General features: G+C 42.1%; 1 protein-coding gene across 1 annotated transcript in view; it reads right to left on the bottom strand.

The window, feature by feature from the left end:
• The window catches only part of LOC124795670 (eukaryotic translation initiation factor 2-alpha kinase-like), a 204,640-nt gene that overhangs the window by 98,040 nt on the left and 85,338 nt on the right, over window positions 1–21,262 (bottom strand). The window contains 2 exon segments of the mRNA XM_047259743.1: window positions 3,536–3,695; window positions 10,892–11,002. Coding sequence (XP_047115699.1) covers window positions 3,536–3,695; window positions 10,892–11,002 — 271 coding nt within the window.

Below are 21,262 nucleotides of genomic sequence, written 5' to 3'. Positions count from 1 at the left end.
TTGAGTTGGGAAAAAACCATGTAGATTCAAATACAATATAAATGAAAAATATTGCAAGCAATTAATAATACAAGCAACTGGCAACAACAGTTTGCTGAGCAGCATAACTAGCAAGGCAAACATGGCACTTAAAAAAATCGTGTTAGATCAGAATGGTGGAAACGCATCAAAACAGTACAAGAAATGTATTCACAGTTGTGAATATGAAAAACCATCAGCAGTACAATGGAATGACAGCAATTAAAATTTGTAACAGATTGGGACTCGAATCTGGGCTTCCCACTATCACAAGTGGTCACCTTACCATCTGGCTATCCTAGCACGACTCAAGGGCAGACCCAGACTTCCATTATGTTGTCAACAATGTGTCTAAAACCTTTACTCATAGATCTGTTATATACATTCCCATACAGAAGAGACATTTTACTTTAAAGTCACTTGTCCGGTGCCAGTGGATAAATACAATATTGCAGTGCCTGTGTTATTCCAAATTACAATGCAATTCCTTCAGACATGCATGCTTGTCCAAAGGAACACTGCATCATAGTTCGGAATAATGGAATAGCAATATAGATATCACAGCAGAGGGAAGTTATTTATGACAATAGGGATGCTTAAACAACTTAAGGAGGTAACAGTAAAAATGAATAGGGGTGTTTTAAGAGTATGTGTGATGCAAAGTAAAATGGAGACACCTAGGTGTTCACACCCATGGAGAAAATAGCAATGATTTTTATGTAAGGTTGGAAAGAAGAAACATACAAGCAACTCTTGCAATGTAGCAATTCTTTGGTGAGGTGAGCTTATAGAAGCTGAAGCTGAACCTTAAGTCAAAGTCCCTATCTGCGACTCAGCATTTCTGCCATATGGTGAGTAGCAACTTTCTTTCCCATTTATTGTTTCTGGATATTATAGTCATTCTGGTCACCTCTAGTAATACTGAAAGAGGCATTAAATGAGTTGGAGGCTGACCCGAACAAAAAAGCAGGTAGTTGTTTGACCAAATCAAACAGAGCTGGCAGTCATTTGACCAGAGCAGAGCTGGTCAATAAATGCAGTATTGTCGACTAGTGTTCATTGAGTGGGAATCAATATATAAAAGTAAAATTAACCACTGTCATGTGTGTTGTGGTACTGTTAAGGAGCCACATTGAGCATTACTTTCTCTGAGAATGCTATTGCACTTATAATCATGAAATATACTATGTTTGGATAGAGGCAAGAGGTGTGACTCAGTGGGTATGTAGATCAACACCTTCAACCCTTTACATGCAGTCTCCCATCCTTCATCAAAGACACCAACCACTTTCTCGAACGCCTGGAATCCTTACCCAGTCTGAGACCAACACCTTCAACCCATTACATGCAGTCTCCCATCCTTCATCAAAGACACCAACCACTTTCTCGAACACCTGGAATCCTTACCCAGTCTGTTACCCCCGGAAACCATCCTTGTAACCATTGATGCCACTTCTTTATACACAAATATTCCGCACGTCCAGGGCCTTGCTGCGATGGAGCACTTCCTTTCATGCCAATCACCTGCCACCCTACCCACCCTACCTAAAACCTCTTTCCTCATTACCTTAGCCAGCTGCATCCTGACCCACAACTTCTTCACTTTCGAAGGCCAGACATACTAACAATTAAAGGGAACAGCCATGGGTACCAGGATGGCCCCCTCGTACGCCAACCTATTCATGGGTCGCATGGAGGAAGCCTCCTTGGTTACCCAGGCCCGCCAACCCAAAGTTTGGTACATATTTATTGATGACATTTTCATGATCTGGACTCACAGTGAAGAACAACTCCAAAATTTCCTCTCCAACCTCAACTCCTTTGGTTCCATCAGATTCACCTGGTCCTACTCCAAATCCCATGCCACTTTCCTTGACGTTGACCTCCACCAGTCCAATGGCCAGTTTCACACGTCCGTCCACATCAAACCCACCAACAAGCAACAGTACCTCCATTATGACAGCTGCCACCCATTCCACATCAACCGGTCCCTTCCCTACAGCCTAGGTCTTCGTGGCAAACGAATCTGCTCTAGTCTGGAATCCCTGAACCATTACACCAACAAACTGACAACAGCTTTCGCATCCCGTAACTACCCTCCCGACCTGGTACAGAAGCAAATAACCAGAGCCACTTCCTCATCCCCTCAAACCCAGAACCTCCCACAGAAGAACCACAAAAGTGCCCCACTTGTGACAGGATACTTTCCGGGACTGGACCAGACTCTGAATGTGGCTCTCCAGCAGGGATACGACTTCCTCAAATCCTGCCCTGAAATGAGATCCATCCTTCATGAAATCCTCCCCACTCCACCAAGAGTGTCTTTCCGCCATCCACCTAACCTTCGTAACCTGTTAGTTCATTCCTATGAAATCCCCAAACCACCTTAGCTGCCCTCTGGCTCCTACCATTGTAACTGCCCCCAGTGTAAAACCTGTCCCATGCACCCTCCCACCACCACCACCTACTCCAGTCCTGTAACCCGGCAGGTGTACACTATCAAAGGCAGAGCCACCTGTGAAAGCACCCACGTGATTTACCAACTGACCTGCCTACACTGTGAAGCTTTCTATGTGGGAATGACCAGCAACAAACTGTCCATTCACATGAATGGACACAGGCAGACAGTGTTTGTTGGTAATGAGGATCACCCTGTGGCTAAACATGCCTCGGTGCACGGCCAGCACATCTTGGCACAGTGTTACACCGTCCGGGTTATCTGGATACTTCCCACTAACACCAACCTGTCAGAACTCCGGAGATGGGAACTTGCCCTTCAGTATATCCTCTCTTCTTGTTACCCGCCAGGCCTCAATCTCCGCTAATTTCAATTTGCCGTCGCTCATACCTCACCTGTCTTTCAACAACATCTTTGCCTCTGTACTTCCGCCTCGACTGACATCTCTGCCCAAACTATTTGCCTTTACAAATGTCTGCTTGTGTCTGTGTATGTGCGGATGGATATGTGTGTGTGTGTGTGTGTGTGTGTGGGGGGGGGGGGGGGGGGGGCGCGAGCATATACCTGTCCTTTTTTCCCCCTAAGGTAAGTCTTTCCGCTCCCAGGATTGGAATGACTCCTTACCCTCTACCTTAAAACCCACATCCTTTCGTCTTTCCCTCTCCTTCCCTCTTTCCTGACAAAACAACCGTGGGTTGTGAAAGCTTGAATTTTGTGTGTATGTTTATGTTTCTATCGACCTGCCAGCACTTTTGTTTGGTAAGTCACATCATCTTTGTTTATATATATGAAAAATATATCTAAAAACAAAGGTGATGTGACTTACCAAACAAAAGCACTGGTAGGTCGATAGACACACAAACAAACACAAACATACACACAAAATTCAAGCTTTCGCAACGGACGGTTGCTTCATCAGGAAAGAGGGAAGGAGAGGGAAAGACGAAAGGATGTGGGTTTTAAGGGAGAGGGTAAGGAGTCAGCTGCTGAATGAAACCAGTCTAGTACCAGAAGAAAAATATGTAAAAGGGGCCACATAAGTGGGACATTTTGACTTACCACCAATACCAAAGAGAAACTATAATAACTTGCACAGGAGTTTCTTCATCAACTTCAATGTCCTTGGCAACAATTGTGCTGTTATCTTTCCCAGACACACTGCATTGCATACTCTGAGTCCTCTTTGTCTCTTCCTCAGAGAACAGGTAATAGCCATTTCCTGCATATAACAATGGGTGTTAAATTGATTAGTGTAATCAAACATTTAAAGCATTATCAAGAAAATATGTCATGCACATTCAGACAAAACAACAAATACAGAGCACATTGTGAGTTTGCATTTTGGATATGTTGTTCATTTGTCAAGAGATTTATAGTTCTCCTACCTACTGTGCTCTTCTGGCTTATTTTCTTATTTTTTCATTATTATGGCCCGGTTGTATGACACATAAGGTTAAACAATAGGAGCTGCATACTAAGTAAACAATTTTTTTTGTGATCTTAAATAAAAACCCACATCAAATAAAAGCTTTTAAGCACTTTAGGTATGGGGTATTCTACTTCAACCATTCCAGAGAATGAGTGCAGAAAATAGGGGAACAGAAACCAAAAAGAAGAAAGAAATTTCCAGCCACTAATGAAACATGTTACTGAAAATAATGTAACCTATTTCAATGATTTTCAGAGATTATCATTTTTCTCACTGGTTCATAATTCCACAATTACTATGGATATTTTAGCAATACAAAAATAAGAGTGGGTTCAAGGGACTGACATTCAATATGTAGAACATGCATTCAAGATTCAAATACAAACAAAGCAACAGTGGAAATTGCATTGTAAGAAATGTGATACTATGGTAGGTACATCAAGTTTTCTGAGGGAGGACCATGCTCAGGGAAGGGAGATACTTCAGACAATCTACTTATCTTGTCCCCGAAGTGTTTCATATATGAAGCTAAATAAATCATTAATACTTTTCAAAAATTTTGTCTCTGTAAACACTGTTTGTGAAACAGCTACTAGACAGCAATTTGTTACATTTCCTTAATGGTGTGCTGGTAAGAGTTTTCAGCTTTTTATCATTTGCCTGAATTTTTAAAATTCGTGCATTTCTGTATCAGTTTTTGGACATTTGTGCACAATGGCTCAGTTTATTGATGAAGTTGTGTGACGTTCAAATATAAGAGAAGCAGAAAAAGTCTTATTACTATCTAATAATTATGTAATATAAATAGTCATCTGATTGGAGGGAAAGTTACTTTTTTCCTAAAAAATATTTGTCATTTTTTTATGCATCACACGCAAACTGAATTCTCATTACTGCAGGATTTTTACCTTAAGAAGGTTTCTGAATGAGGAAATAAAATAAGTATCAACAACTAAGCTGAACGTAAATAAATCTGCTTGTTGGGCACAGGGAAGGGCGTTTTCAAAACTAGTTTCCTATGGATGAAGTTTGACAAGGAACAAAAAGTATGATAATGGCCCTGAGAAAATGTGTGTTAGTAGTACAAAACGGCAAAGATGTGAAACATTATACAGAAAAAAACAACTATTGTCTGGCTACCAGCCTGGTGCAAGTCTTTCTATCTGGCACCTCTCCAGTGACTTGTGTATCAACTTTGCTGTTCATTTATTCAAGTGCCTTCTCATTTGGCCTCACAAGGTCCCATTCTGTACCATTCCCTCACAGAAATATCTGAGGTGGTTCCCTGGAAGTGAACCCAGGACCACTGTGTTAGCATCCAGCAATGCCAACTTCTAGATTAAGAATGAAAGACTCTGTCATAGAACCCATCACTGTGTATTTTGTCTTCAATTCCGCCCTTGCACACTAAAAAAACTTTATTATTTTTTTGAAATGCATTTGTAACTACAAATAGGGTAAAGGAAAGTCCCAGGTGGAATATGAAAAATGGAAAAAGTAAAGGTAATAATTCACTGTATAGGTTAGGCATTGAGTCATCTACAGATACAGAAACGAGACTAAAAACTTGAATAAAATGTTTCCCAGAATGTGAACAGGCCATCATGTTGTTCATAAAACTAACATTTCAGCCACTGTTGCAAGTGGTTTTCACTAGGATGACATATCTACAACTGGTAAGTGCCACATTCAGATATTATATACTGCAATTTCATCTTGCTCATAAGGTCAGTTCATCAGTAACAACTCTGCACTTTATTTTTTGTTATATGAACTGCCAACAGCAGCAGGCCTAGGGGATAACAGCATCTGTGTGGTGTTCCCATCATCAGGTATGGTAGTAAATATAGGGCACATAGCTCACTACATTGTCTCAACTGCCACCAAGCACTCCAAGAGCAAAACAATCAATAAAATACAAACTACTATCAATAATCACACACACACACACACACACACACACACACACACACACACACACAAACGCATATGCAACTCACACACGCATGACCACACTCCCTGCCAGCGAAGCCACACTGCAAGCAGTGTGCATGATGAGAGAGGCAACTGGGTGGGGGTAAGGAGGAGGCTGGGGCATGGAGGGGGAGGGATAATGGGATAGGGGTGGGGGACAGTAAAGTGCTGCTAGTTAGAGTGTGCAGGAATGAGGTGGAGATAGGGTACAGCAGGTTAGACAGAGGGCGAGGGAGGACTGGTGGATAGCGGAAAAGGTGAGAAGTAAAAAGACTGGGTGTGTTGATGGGGTGAGGGCTGCATAGTGCTGGATATGACAAGGAAGGGGCTAGATGAGTAAGGACAATGAATAACAAAGGTTGAGGCCAAAAGGGTTATGGGAACGCAGGATATACTGCACGGAGGGTTCCCACCTATGCAGTAAAGAATAGCTGGTGTTCCTGCAAAGGATCCAGATGGCGCAGGCTGTGAAGCAGTCACAGAAACGAATAAAATCATGTTGGGCAGCATACTCAGCAATAGGGTGGTCCAACTGTTTCTTGGTCACCATTTACCGATGGCCATTCATCAATAAAGCTTGTCAGACACCACCTCCTGCCATCCAAACAGAGTTTGGCCCAGTTGTAAATATGTCAACCTGATAAGGGCCATTTGCAACAGTGGTCGAAACACTGTTTTTATGAACAACATTATATGTGGCCCCATATCCAAAAATATATTATTGAAGATAAAACACTGAAGGAAGCCTTTGGTCACATAAGACTGAAAATGTTGCTAAGACTTAATATAAAACATAAATACACACCAGCTGAGCTGTCTATGTGTGTCTATGGTCCTGTATCATGAGATCATACTCAATAGTTCCCGGAATGTATAGGTAGCTCATGAAGTCTAACAAGTATGATGAAACACACCAAGTGGTACTTTTACATTATTTGTGTGTCAATGTATCAAGTGACTGTGCTACATGCTTGCCTTCAGCTATCATGCGCATTTCCCCATTGTCATGTGTTGCATGTCTTGCAAAATCGACAATGGCGAGTAGCTGGGAACAAAGTGTGTACATTAACTTTTGAGGTGCTATGTTACGCACAAAGTGATGCATGAAAGTAAATATGGATACAGGTAAGCTCGAAATGAGGAAACTACAGTAAGCTAATAACTTTAAACAAAAATTTTTAAATTAAATGTGACGAGAACATCTTAGATCTTCTCCCTGTCTGTGGCCATGGTATTCGCTGCATTAGTGAGGTATAAGCGTTGTTCAACCCTTAGAGCACAGTGCACATACAAAATACAGACATGCTCATGCTCACTCGCTGTAGAGTAGAGTGGGGTAAGGTTGCGTGACGGGTAAGATTGCACAAGGCTTGTATCTCAGTTTTAGTACTGCAGCAGTTAGCTACTCTGCAGAGAACAAAATAGCCTCTATGGCTGACCTTTTATTGCCGTAGTTTGGCTGTTGTCCTGGTGTTAACAGCTTCGCAATGCTGTAAGAGCTGTTTTACGTAATTTTCATATAACATTTCATGTTCTGGAAGTAAGCTATAACTCCGGCAATAATGTGATTATCAATTTTAACTTTATTCCATTGTGTACTACGATGCATTGTCAGTCTTGCAGTGTATTAACACATCTATATTCCTACAAAGCGTTTCCATGTGCAGTCAAAAGCTGGTGTGTCGTAGTGCGGGGCAAGTTTATGCGTTGCAGGTGGGGCAAAACTGCGCAGTGTGTAATCTTACCCCATGCGTTATAACTATCAGCTTTTCCATAGATCTAGAAATATTTATGAACATTGAGGTGGATATTATACATCGATAGTAGTCCTCTAAGAATCCTTTTTTATATTGTAGCGTCTACAAAAGGAAAAGCGAACAGAAACCATGCACTCCAGAAATGCTGGAAGCTGAAAAAAGAGGGCTTGAAAAACGGCAAGTCTAAACGACAAATAGCGAGGGAGCTTAGAATAAGTGAAGCTGCCCTCAGAAATCACCTTACAGAGGTATGAGGCCCTTGCAAGTATACTTTTATCTCTATATTTTTTGTTTTGGAAACTTTTGTCTATGTAGGGATAAGCTTCAAATTAATACTCCCACCCCCACTTTCTTCATGGTTTTGGGGTAAACAAACTGGGAAGATTCGGAAGAACTTTTAATGATGAACAGGAACTATAACTCACCGAACACAGCAGATCTTTGGACAAATGTTATTATGGTATGATTCTGAAAGATTTTAGAAGATTAGTTCATGACTACTCTGAGAGGAATAACATAAAAACAGAATTTGACAAAAACACTAAGATGGCCGGAAAGGACTGGGATTATGATTTCCTGCAGAGACGAAACCTTAGCCTTCAGATTCCACAGAAAACTAGTCTTGGACGTGTGATGGGGGTTCAACAAACAGCAATCGAGCATCTTCTTTGTTAATCTTTTGCCACTGATGGAGAGATATAAATTTGAACCTCATTGCATATACAACATTGATGAGTCAGGAATTACAACTGTTCCTAACAAGGTTCCGAAAGTGTGCAACATGTGGCAAGATGCACATAGGCAAAATAGCATCTGCAGAAAGAGGTCAGCTGATAACGGTTGTATGTTGTATGGGACCTGGGGGGAGTTACATCCTTCCAGGAATAATATTTCCTCGGAAAAGGATGAAGGAGAGTTTAAAGAACAGTGTCCCTCCTGGGTCACTAATGATGTGTTCGGACACTGGATACATCAACTCATATTTGTATCTCACATGGCTACAACATTCTGAAAAACGTACACAGCCAATCGAAGATAATCCAGTATTGGTAATTTTGGACAATCACTCGTCACATTTGAGTCTGAATGTCATTCTTTACTGCAGGGACCATAACATACACATGTGCTTACCATTCCTCCACACAGCAGCCACAAAATGCAGCCACTGGATCGCTGCTTTTTCAAGCCACTGAAGGACTTTTATTCACAGGAATGCAACCAGTGGCTCATTAACCACCCTGGATATGTAATTATGCAAGAATGTATCGCTGAATTGTTTGGAAACGCTTATCAAAGGACGGCCACAATGACAAAGGCAACAAAGGCGTTCAAGATATGTGGTATTTTCCAATCGATCGTCACATATTCACCGAGGAAGATTTCCTGCCTTTGACTGTTACAGACCAAAGTGACAAATTTAATGACACATCCACAGTTGAAACTGGATCCCTCCAGCGCCAAAGTTCAGAGACATATACAAATGAACCACAACCAGGACCAAGTACCTACGTTTCCCCAAAAGAAATAATTCCTTTGTAAGGAAGAAAAGATGTGAAAAAAGACAGAAGAAAGGAAAGAAGTCAGAAATAGTATCTGGGACCCCATTCAAGAAGCAACTGGAATCCCAATCAACAGAACAAGAAATAAAGAAACCAAAGAGGAAACTGCTTCTGATCAAGCAAACAAAAAGAAAGCAAAGCAAAACTTAAATACGTCTAGGGAAAATCCACAAACTTTTCACTGTCGAGGCTGTACTGAAAAATACAATAATCCACCAGCAGAAGACTGGATTCAATGTCTCAAGTGCGAGGAGTGGTGGCATGAATACTGCTCTTGTTATGAAGGTTCTGGACACTTCATTTGTGATCTCTGTTAAAAATATTTTCGTCCGACAGGAATATTTTTGCATGTTTTTGATGACAGGCCCAGATTTGTTCATTAGGTCAAATATTGTATCAACAGTAACTGTTATATGCTGAGAAACAAGGTATGTTATGTTTATGTATGCTATAAATTAAATAAAAGACAAAGAACTAAATGACACATATGTTTTCCTCATTTGATAATAATGCGCAAATTTACCCCACTAGAAACACACTCTTACCCCACGGTCGGGTAAGACTGCGCATTTGCATTACTTTTTTTACTAAGTGTGAATTACAGTTTAAATTGTTTCTATGACTTTCGGACTCTGTCATATAACAGGCAAAATTCAGATGAAATGCCAGTTACAATATAATTGTGACATTTCCTTCAGTATAGCGGTACTTAAACCTTAAGAGTGCAATCTTGCCCCACTTTACTCTAATGTTTGCAATAGCATGCGCACACTGTATGGGCGAGCATTTACCGGTAGGACATTTAGCATGTTATGGATGTTGTTTGGCCATGAAATGTGAAAAACGTTCTGTGTTGCTGCCAAAGGACTGTCCTTGTAAGCTTACTCAAACTAGTGGTGATTGAGAGAAGTTCAAGGAAATAACAATTAGTAGTTCATTCAGGGGTGTTTACGAAGGTAGAATTGGTGCACAGCATGCTGAAAGAGGAAGAGATTCTAGATATTTTATAGAGAGATGAAGGGTCAGAAACAGAAGACACTGACAGAGATGATTCATATTCTTCAGATGAAAGTACGGGCAATGAATAAGGTAAACATGTGTTTCAGTTGTTCATACAGGGAGTACTTCATTCATGCATTTTGTATTCTGACTGATGTTCACTCTCATTTCCATTTACAGCTTCTGAATATGGATCTAAGCGTTCTTTCTTTATGCAGGCAATTGTACAGACTATCAGTCACTGTCTGTGGTACCTGCTTATATGCATAACTCTCATATACCTGCTTTTAAATATTCCTGTACTATTTTTGTGAATGCAGCCAGAATCACAACTGTGTCACTAAAAGAGAGAGCCTGTAACACTTCTTTTTTTTTTACAGATTTCATGTGTTACTTGTTCTCATTAAATCATCTATTTCAAATATATATTCTAAAATTAATTCATATTTCTATAAAATATTTACTTTTTCCTTTTAGATGGTGCAAGAATCATATTCCTATCAGATTTCTGTATTTTACAATGTCATTTAAAAGCAATCTACAATTATGTCAGTTCACAGGAAAATACTGGTTGTGAAGATGCCAGTGTTGAATGTGTTAATGTACCTGCATTTATTTATTTTGTGATGACATTGCATGAGCAGTGCAATAATTCATGTTCAAATACTGCTTTATGATGAGGATCAAAATAACATACCATTGACATATTCTGTACCATACAGCACTGAAAGAGCTGTGGCAGAAGCATCTAGTGGCTGTAAAGCAGTTTCCTCTTTCGAATGTGAATCTTCTACACCTAAAAGGGCTCCTGAAAAAAAATAATTTTGTAGGTGCCATTTCCTTATTACTTAATAATAATAATAATAATAATAATAATACGAGAGAAGGAAAGTTCCTACTCACCATATAGCGGAGATGCTGAGTCGCGATAGGCACAATAAAAAGATTCACACAATCATAGCTTTTGGCCATTAAGGACACGCACGCACACGCGCGCGCGCGCACACACACACACACACACACACACACACACACACACACACGCGCGCGCGCGCGCGCGCTCGCAAGCGCAACTTGCACACACATCTGCAGTCTCTGAGAGCTGAAACTACACTGCGAGCAGCAGCACCAGTGCATGGTGGGAGTGGCGACTGGATGGGGGGTAAGGAGGAGGCTGGGGCAGGGAGGGGGAGGGATAGTATGGTGGGAGTGGCGGACAGTGAAATGTTGCAGTTCAGACGGAGGGTAGGAGAGAAGGTGTGTAGGGGGGAGGGGTAAGTAGGGGAAGGGAGAAAAATAAAAATAAAACAAATTAAAAAACTGGGTGTGGCAGTGAAATGATGGCTGTGTAGTGCTGGAATGGGAACAGGGAGGGGGCTGGATGGGTGAGGACAGTGACTAACGAATGTTGAGGCCAGGAGGGTTACGGGAACGTAGGATGTATTGCAGGCAAAGTTCCCACCTCCGCAATTCAGAAAAGCTCGTCTTGGTGGGAAGGATCCACATGGCACAGGCTATGAAGCAGTCACTGAGATGAGGGGTATCACGTTTGGCAGCGTGTTCAGCTACAGGGTGGTCCACTTGTTTTTAGGCCACAGTTTGTTGGTGGCTGTTCATGCGGACAGACAGCTTGTTGGTTGTTATGCCTACATAGAATGCAGCACAGAGGTTGCAGCTTAGCTTGTAGATGACTGGTTTCACAGGTAGCCCTGCCTTTGATGTGATAGGTAATGTTAGTGACAGGACTGGAGTAGGTGATGGTGGGAGGATGTATGGGACAGGTCTTGCATCTAGGTCTATTAGAGGGGTATGAGCCATGAGGTAAGGGATTGGGAGAAGGCCCTGCGTACGGATGGACGAGTATATTGTGTAGGTTTGGTGGACGGCGGAATACCACGGTAGGAGGGGTGGGAAGGATAGTGGGTAGGACATTTCTCATTTCAGGGCACGACGAGAGATAATCGAAACCCTGGCGGAGAATGTAATTCAGTTGCTCCAATCCCGGATGGTACTGAGTTACGAGGGGAATGCTCCTCTGTGGCCAGACTGTGGGACTTTGGGAGGTGGTGGGAGACTGGAAAGATAAGGCACGGGAGATTTGTTTTTGTACGAGGATGGCAGGATAATTACAGTCAGTGAAGGCTTCAGTGAGACCCTCGCTATATTTAGAGAGGGACTGCTCGTCACTGCAGATGCGACGACAATGGGTGGTTAATCTGTACGGAAGGGACTTCTTGGTATGAAACGGGTGGCAGCTGTCGAAGTGGAGGTATTGCTGGTGGTTAGTAGGTTTGATATGGACAGAGGAACTGCTGTAGCCATCTCTGAGGTGGAGGTCAACATCTAGGAAGGTGGCTTGTTGGGTTGAGTAGGACCAGGTGAAGCAAATGGGGGAGAAGTAGTTGAGGTTCTGGAGGAATGTGAATAAGGTGTCCTCACCTTCAATCCAGATAGCAAAGATGTCATCAATGAATCTGAACCAGGTGAGGGGTTTAGGATTCTGGGTTTTTAGGAAGGATTCCTCTAGATGGCCCATGAATAGGTTAGCTTAGGATGGTGCCATGCAGGTGCCCATAGCTGTACTGTGGATTTGTTTGTAGGTAATACCTTCAAAGGAAAAGTAATTGTGGGTGAGGATATAGTTGGTCATGGAGACTAGGAAGGAGGTTGTTGGTTTGGAATCCACAGGGTGCCTGGAGAGGTAGCGTTCGATAGCAGTAAGGCCATGGGCATTAGGAATGTTAGTATACAGGGAGGTGGCATCAACAGTGACGAGCAGGGCACCATGTGGTAAAGGGAAAGGAACTGTTGAGAGTCGGTCGAAGAAATGGTTGGTATCTTTTATATAGGAGGATAGGTTCCGAGTAATAGGTTAAAGGTGTTGGTCTACGAGACCAGAGATTCTCTCAGTGGGGGCACAGTAACCAGCCACAACAGGGCAACCTGGGTGGTTGGGTTTATGGACTTTAGGAAGCATGTAGAAGGTGGGAGTGCAGGGAGTGGTAGGGGTAAGTAGAGAGATGGACTCTGGGGAGAGGTTCTGGGATAGGCCTAAGGATTTGAGTAGTGACTGGAGATCCTGCTGGAATGGGATCACTGTGGCATGGTTTGTAGGTGGAAGTATCTGACAGCTGATGAGTCCTTCTGCCATGTAATCCTTGCTGTTCAAAACTACGGTGGTGGAGCCTTTGTCTGCAGGTAGGATTATAAGATCGGGATCAGTTTTTAGATGGTGGACAGTGGTTCTTTCTGCGGATGTAAGGTTAGTATGCATGTTGAGGGTTTTGGGGAATGATGGTGAGGCAAGGTTCGAGGATAAGAAATTCTGGAAAGTTAGCAGGGGGTGGTTTGGAGGCAGTGGGGGTGGAGTGAACTGAGTTAGGCAAGGTTCAATGTTGGTCTTTGGTTGAGTATGATTGGTCGGGTTGGTGGCAAAAAAGTGTTTCCACTGTAGGGACTGGGAGAAGGAGAGAAGGTCTTTAACTAGTCCTGCATGGTTGAATTTGGGAGTGGCGCAAAAGGTGGGGCCTTTGGAAAGGACTGATATTTCTGTGGGACTAAGGCTTCTGGAAGAAAGGTTCATGACTGTGTTACAGGTCTGTTTAGGTTTTGAGTTCTGTGTGGTGGTGGGAGGGAGGGAGTTTCGGAGGGTGGGATAAGGTTTGGAGGTGGTTGTAGAAGTGGTGAACAGTGGTACTCCGAGGCAGGAGTAGGAAGTAAGCAGGATGGAGAGCTTTTTGAGGTGGCATTGTGCATGTTGCTCAAGTTCCTGCAGGGCAAGAGTTTCAATGTGTGTTATGGGTTCCAGGAATTTGGGATTACATAGCAGGAGAATTTTGCAAATGGAGAGAAGGTACTGCAAGGAGGATTGGGCTTGGTTGATACGGTTTTGCAGGACTATGTTGGTGAGGGCTAAGGATTGGCGGAATCTGAACAGGTGGAGGTCATTGTGGAAGGAGGGGTGGAAACCAGAGATGGTTAATTTGATGGTAAGGCCATTAGGGGGGATTTCATGAGCCAAGCAACAATGCAGGAACAGTATGTGGGACTGGGATCTGGCTAGGGATAAGGAAACTTTTCTGTATTGACGCAGATGGAAGGAGCAAGGATCCACTGTGGTGCAAAAATGGAAAAAAATACGTAAGGAAGTAGAATTACGTACAAAAAATTACGCAAAAATACATCCAAATACGTGTGAAAAGTACGAAATGGATGCAAAGGGAGAGGGGGAGGGGGGGGGGGGGGGGGGTAGAGATGAAATCTGAGGAAGACGAAAACTCACTAAAATTGGCGAGAAGTCACTAAAAATATGCATATATTTAACAGAGAATCAAATTTAATCTTTCCGCTGCTGACGTCTTAACAAAACAATCCACACAAAAAAGGTGTCACATTTTACATTGCGATCAAACTGCAGCTACAAACTATCCAAATAAACTGAAAATTCCTCATAGTAACAGCTGGTTACCTTGATGGACAATACAAATTAAGTATCATATTGTCACACCATAATAAGAATCAACTCCAAATGCAAAAGCAGGGTCGTCAATGAAGTACAACACTTAAAACAGAAAGCATGTTTATTACAAACACCATCGTACAGCCAGAACAGAACTCAGCTCCTGGATGGTGAGTACAGCTATTTATACAAATGGTGAAGATTCAGAAATAGACAAACATCAGAAACTTTGAGAATTTTCCAGAGCTGATAAATGAGAAGTAACTGCTGCTGGTCAGGATTGAACTGGAGAATCACAGCACATTAGCCAGCGATGGTAACTGTTACAACACACTACACGAAGCACAGATCACAGCATTGCTCCCTCTCCTGAAAAACAGCAATCTTCAAACTGCTTTTTCAGTTCTCATTGAAGTCAGCTATACCTGCCTGGGTCTAGATCTCGTCAATGGTCCTCTGTATGGCAGGGCTGGCAGATACTCATGTTCTTGGCGTGTCATCACATCCTCTTCATTATGACAAGCATTGAAGAAGTCCCTTCCATCAGAGCTTTGCAGTGGTTTCACCCATCTTTAATTTTCTTGAACAAGAAGCCTTCGTAACCGACCTGCACTTTAGGACTTTAGTAGAGCTTTATCTCTGCAGTTTTGTCTTCTTGACGATGGGTCAAAACCTTAGAATTTCTATGTGATGTCCAACAAGGTACAAACAATACAATACGGCCCATAATAGAGCTTTAGTACTTTTTTCTGTACCAAGTCTCCTGGACTGTATCTCACTGGCAGTGCTTGGCATTATAGCACTCTCAGTATTTCTCCTGAATTTCCTGGGCCCATATGCAAGCTAGATGTCTTCCTTCTTTGGTCCTGGTGATGCTTTTCACTTAGGCATCCTGAGTTTCATCCAGCTGAAACAGGAACTGTGTATCGAGTGTCATTTGGACCTCTTGACCATTGAGCATAAAGGGCAGTGTGAGGTCTGTAATGTCTTCCTTCGTCATAAGGTATGTCATGATGAGCAGTACTGTAAACTAATCCCCTTCTTCGATATCAACATACAATGAGAGGATAACATTCAATGTCTTATTAAAAGTGTTCTCTGAAGCCACTTGACAATGGCCGGAAGGCAGTTGTCATACTGTGGGTAATGTTGCAATGTGAAATTAAGTCTGACACTAATCTCAACGAGAAAACCTTTCCATGTTAAGAGACAATCACATCGGTGCTCTGTGCTTCAAAATGATGTCTTCCACATGAAACCTTGCAATTTCCAGTCTTTTGACAGTCTGCACATATTTAGTGACAGCACAGCAGTTGAGGCAGTAAGTGCAGACTATTATCCATTGATTCCCATTTGACAATTCAGGGACCTCCCCAAGAGGTCAATTCCAGTTTGATGCAGTGGTGCTGCAGCATGCGGAATTGATATCAGATTCCTCAGTGGTAAATTTGGCTTGTGCTTCCGTTGCTGTCATTCCTTACAGTGAGTCACATAGTGTCTAATGAGTTGGTTGAGACCTGGTCAGTGATACCCATGTCTGATTCTATCCAGAGTCGATATGAGTCCCATGAGACCAGATGTTGGAGCATCCTACAAAAACTTCAGTACAGGAGACTGTAGTTGATCAGGGATGACTAGCAACCACTTCCACACCATCAGATCATAGTTCTTCTTACATAATGTTCTATTTATTTGTTGGAATTCTCATTTGGTCAGTTCTTCATTCTTGAAGCCTTCTATGGTTCTCAGCGATGCGGAATGTTTCCTCTCTTCACTAGCAGTGTCACGTAATGCGGCAATGACTGTAATTTCTTCCACACTGCTTTGTTCCAACACAGGATTCCTTGAAAGGCAGTCAGTGTCCTTGTGTTTGTGTCCATTTTTGTATACCACTGTGGTGTATTCCTCAAGCCTCAATGCCCATCTTGTCAGTCAACCCGATGGATCCTTCATGCTAGTCACCCAGCATAGAGAATGGTGGTCTATCACATCAGTGATTTGCAAGTAGTATGAGCACATTCTGAGAAAACTTCGCACCTCACAAATGCGCCAAGAAATCAGAAAATTTGTGACTGCTCCTACTTTCTCTGGACTGGGATACATTCCATCACCATTCTCTAGATGTCGCAAAATTTTTATTTCTTAGATAGTGAAGAGGCACCTTTTCGGATTCAAGCAGAGGCCTGTAGTCTGAATACATTTCAACACGGTTGTTGGGTGGCTTTGATGTTCTTCAAATGTCCTAAAAAACACACACACACACACACACACAATGACATTCAGAACAGTTCCTCCACTTAAGTTGTCTGAGAAGGTTGTTCATCATATGATCAAAGGTGGCTGGTGCATTACATACTCCTCATAGCAGTCTTGCATGTCATCAATGCTCAGCAGTGGGTAGGCATCTTTTTTCATGAATCTTTTCAGTCATCAGTAGATGATGCAGGAACACTATGTACCATCCTCCTCCTTCATTAGGGTGATTGACGAGGTCCAAAGACACTCTAAAGGTTCAATGATGTCATCTTGCAGCATCTTCACTTACTCCAACGTTATATGGCATTCGACGAGTTACATCCTATACGAGTGCCAGCTAGCCTGGTGAACGATCCCTGGTGTCAATATGGTGATTTACCCCAGGTTGTTTGGCCTCACTTTTCTCCACTTTGGATCCGAAAGTTAGCACAGAATAGCTAACATTTGCCAATATTGTTCCTTGGTCATGCCAGATCCTATTGGCAGTTCGATAGAACCGTCCTCCCCTATACTGTCTGTTGTGATAACAGCACGAGTCTTCGTCAGTGGCATTAAGCTGTCATTCTTGAATTTAGGGATGAGCTGCTGCTGCTGCTCATGAAAATTAGTGATCCAAAGTTCTTCTTGATCACATACAATGCTTATGATCATCACTGGCATGTACAGTAGATTTCTGTTACGAGCCTGAGTATTTTTCTGCAACCGACAAAAATTTCACTGTTTAGCTTAGCATCTAGACTGATCAATGGGAACTCATCTCATTGATGATGGTGGGATAACAACATCTTCAATGGCAAACAACCACCCAGAGCAATCTTACATGTGCTAGTTATAACAGCTTCGTCAATCTGGATCTCCGTTTTTCCACAGTCTAGGACTGCTTGTGATGCCTGGAAGAAGTCCCATCTGACACTAACATTATGACTATATTCTGATAAAATGACAAATTTAAAGGACTGTGATTTGTCATTGATAGTTATTCTTGTAATTCACGTTCCTACCGGTTAGGTGTGTTTCTCATTTGCAATCTTCAGCATACAACTTGCATATCATAGAACACAGTCTTCTTTAGTTGGTGGTGATAAGTATTTGAAATTACAGAAAAGGAAGCCCCCGAATTGACTAGCACCCGAACAGGTTAGCTGTTGATGATGACATCAATGAGATTTCCCACCATCTTGATGACTGCTATCCAAACAGGACTGTCAACTGCAGAAGCCTCACCTCCATAGATTGTCAACTCACTTAGTTGAGTCTGACCTTGGCGGCCAGAGACTGTGGTCAAGTGTTTGACAGTAGTCGTGTATGTGTGTGTGTGTGTGTGTGTGTGTGTGTGTGTGTGTGTGTGTCGGGGAGGGTGGGGGGGGGGGGGGTGGGGGGGGTGTCTGATTCTGATACAGGCCTGTTTGGTCAAAAGCTTTGTTTGATGATCACTTGGTTGGGCCCACCTGCAACTCAGCATCTCCGCTATATGGTGAGTAGCAACTATCCTTTTCATAAATATTGGCACTTACGGTGTTTACCGGATTATAAGGCACTGCAGACTATAAGATGCACCTTAACTCTTAATTTTTTTAAATTATTATTTTTACCATTTTTATTATTGGACTGCAAAGGCACACTAAAAAGTTCTTAGTTTATAAAATCTAACTGACCCTTAAAATTCCTGAAAATTGTCATCTGAACTTTCTTGATTGTTTGGTTAATTGATTTGGGGAGGGGACCAAACAGCGAGGTCATCGGTCCCATCGGGTTATGGAGGGATGGAGAAGGAAGTCGGGTGTGCCCTTTCACAGGAACCATCCTGGTATTTACCTGAAGCGATTTAGGGAAATCACGGAAAACCTATATCTTGATGGTCGGCCACAGGTTTGAACTGTCGTCCTTCGAATGCGAGTCCAGTGTACTGCCTATTGCGCCATCTCGCTCGGTACCTGAACTTTCTTCTTCTTCTTCCTCCTCCTCCTCCTCCTCCTCCTCTTAATAAATAAGATGGTCTTCACTGCCATTGAGAGTGTTACTTACGTGGCACTTCTTGGAAGATTTGGTATATTGTCTGCTCTTACTCTAGACCACAAATGTTTTATCCACAGACACACTTTTTTGATTGAGTGTGTTTCAAAGCTCCCTTCAGCATGAATTTGTGTTGGGTTTCATTCACCATCATTTGTTCCAATCTTCTCTCATATACACTTTAATTGGTTTACTCATTGAGACATCAAGAGGTTGCAATTTTGAAGTAAGTCCTCCAAAAATAGTAACAAGTTCTGTATTTCCCCGTCTCAACTTCTCATTCATAGAATTTTTCAAATGAGTACTAAACTGATCTAGCACAAGAAGAGAACTCTTCTTCAACAAAGCACCTTTCCTTCTCTCCCACACTTTGTTAATCTATAATTTCATACCAGCCTCGTCCATTCAAACCTTGTCATTTATGTGAACAACACCTGGCAGTATTTCAGAAGGCTTTGGCATTGTTTTGCACTTGAAAATGATCTTTGAATTAAGTTTAGTACCATCAGCACAACATCAAAGGACAACAGTGTAGTGCATTTTTGTCATGTCCACTTGTTTCTTGCATGGCAATAGTTCTGTTACTCACCACACCAAATGTCAAACTAGTTTTCTTTCTGAATAATGAAGTGATGGAAAGATAACATTTTCTCTTCATACTCTCAAGGCATTTTCTAAGATATGTTGGTTTTGGTTTGCATGCTAATCCATGACACTTCATAAACCTGTAGCACCAACCAACTCCACTCTTAAAGTCAGTTAGGTTCAGCTGTAGTGCTAGCTTAAAAGTGTTTATTTGAATCACTTTTGCATTAATTCCAAAGTCATTACGATGGTGTCACTGAATGTTCTAGTTTTGGCCAATTTGCATTCAGTCCTCAATTGGAACTAATTAGTCTTCCTCATTTTTTTCAGTTCCTCTATACTAGCCTGCTAATCACGAATGGTTTTTATCTGTTGGCGGAGAGATGAAATCCCACTCAGCTGCTGTTTCAATTTTCTTCTGCATATGCTATTACTTTCAATTTATAGCCCATGTCAAATGCATACCTTTTATTTTTTCCATTACTAAACTACCTAAAAAATTATTGTACTGTTATCGATAACAAAAATCACTTTCAATTCACTTTCACTGGCACTGTAGACTGCAATGACACATCATAGGCTAGACAGTGTTCTGGGTTTGTGATGATGGGCCAGAAGGGAGACAACGTTAGCAAGATTGTGAATCCCCACAACTCGTATTCATTGCATTGGTGCACTGCTGCTGCCCGTTGAATCCAATGTTGCCAGATACAGACAGGTTTCCTGCAGCATCAAAATGACCATTTTAAGACTGGCAGGAATTTTATATCAAACATTGTACATTTTTATATCAATTTTGAGTATAAGAAGCACCTGAATTTTAGAGGCAATTTTTTGAAGGAAAAGAGTGTGTGTTATAAAGCAGCTGGTACCTCTATATGGTGACAGGGAATGACTACAGCATGTTGGGGAGTGACCTCATTCAGGCAATCCACAGGTGGATTGTCATCATCTGTAGTTGACCTGTGAACAGGATTGTTGGGATGGTTGATGTCGGCAGCATGGCAGTTGTCGCCAACACATCTTTCTTCACCACGGTTGTGTACATTTTGTCCAAGGTATCCACAGTGGAAACACACAGTTATGTTGTCTATCTCCAAATGTCTGTTGTCCTGTGGGGCATTACAACTGGCAGAGGTGTTGGTTGTATCTGTATTGGTCGGATGTTGCACTGTCCTTTGACGGTTGTGGCAACTGTCCAAGTTGGCTTGAAAATTCTTCCTGGCACAATCAACTGGTGGTGGAAATTGGTACTGAAGATTGATACACCTCATCTTGAACATTCTCTTTTACCTCCTGCCATAACATTTTTGATTGCTGCCTTTTGCTTACTGAGTCTGACAATACTGGCTGACATAAAGTGTTGTATCTCTTCTCTTACTGAGAGAGAGAGGAGGTCACTGTGGTCTCCCACAACTGCCTGAGAGACCACATTTGGGAGTCTTTCATCCGACTCTTTCTGTTGCATTATCTTGATGTGCTGGTACCACATGATGAATTCCTCAGTTGCTGAGACATCGAGCTCAGTACATGTCGTCTATGACTGCTTTCATCAAGTGTGAGGCTTTGTGAGCTTATCTCATATTCAGATTCACAATGTGGCCTAGGGCTAAAACATTCTTTATGTAGAGCTGTGTTGCTTCCCCATGACACTGAGCCCTGTTCTTCAATTGTTGCTCTGTTACGTGCACTTGCTGCTAATTGCTGCCACCCATTTTCTTCAGTTCAACCTGGAATTTGTCCTAGTTACTGAGG

The sequence above is a fragment of the Schistocerca piceifrons genome, chromosome 4 (assembly GCF_021461385.2).
Source record: "Schistocerca piceifrons isolate TAMUIC-IGC-003096 chromosome 4, iqSchPice1.1, whole genome shotgun sequence".
In the NCBI taxonomy this organism is placed as follows: Eukaryota; Metazoa; Arthropoda; class Insecta; order Orthoptera; family Acrididae; genus Schistocerca; species Schistocerca piceifrons.
The sequence above is the reverse complement of the archived record's forward strand: the minus strand, read 5'-3'. Positions and strand labels throughout refer to the sequence as shown.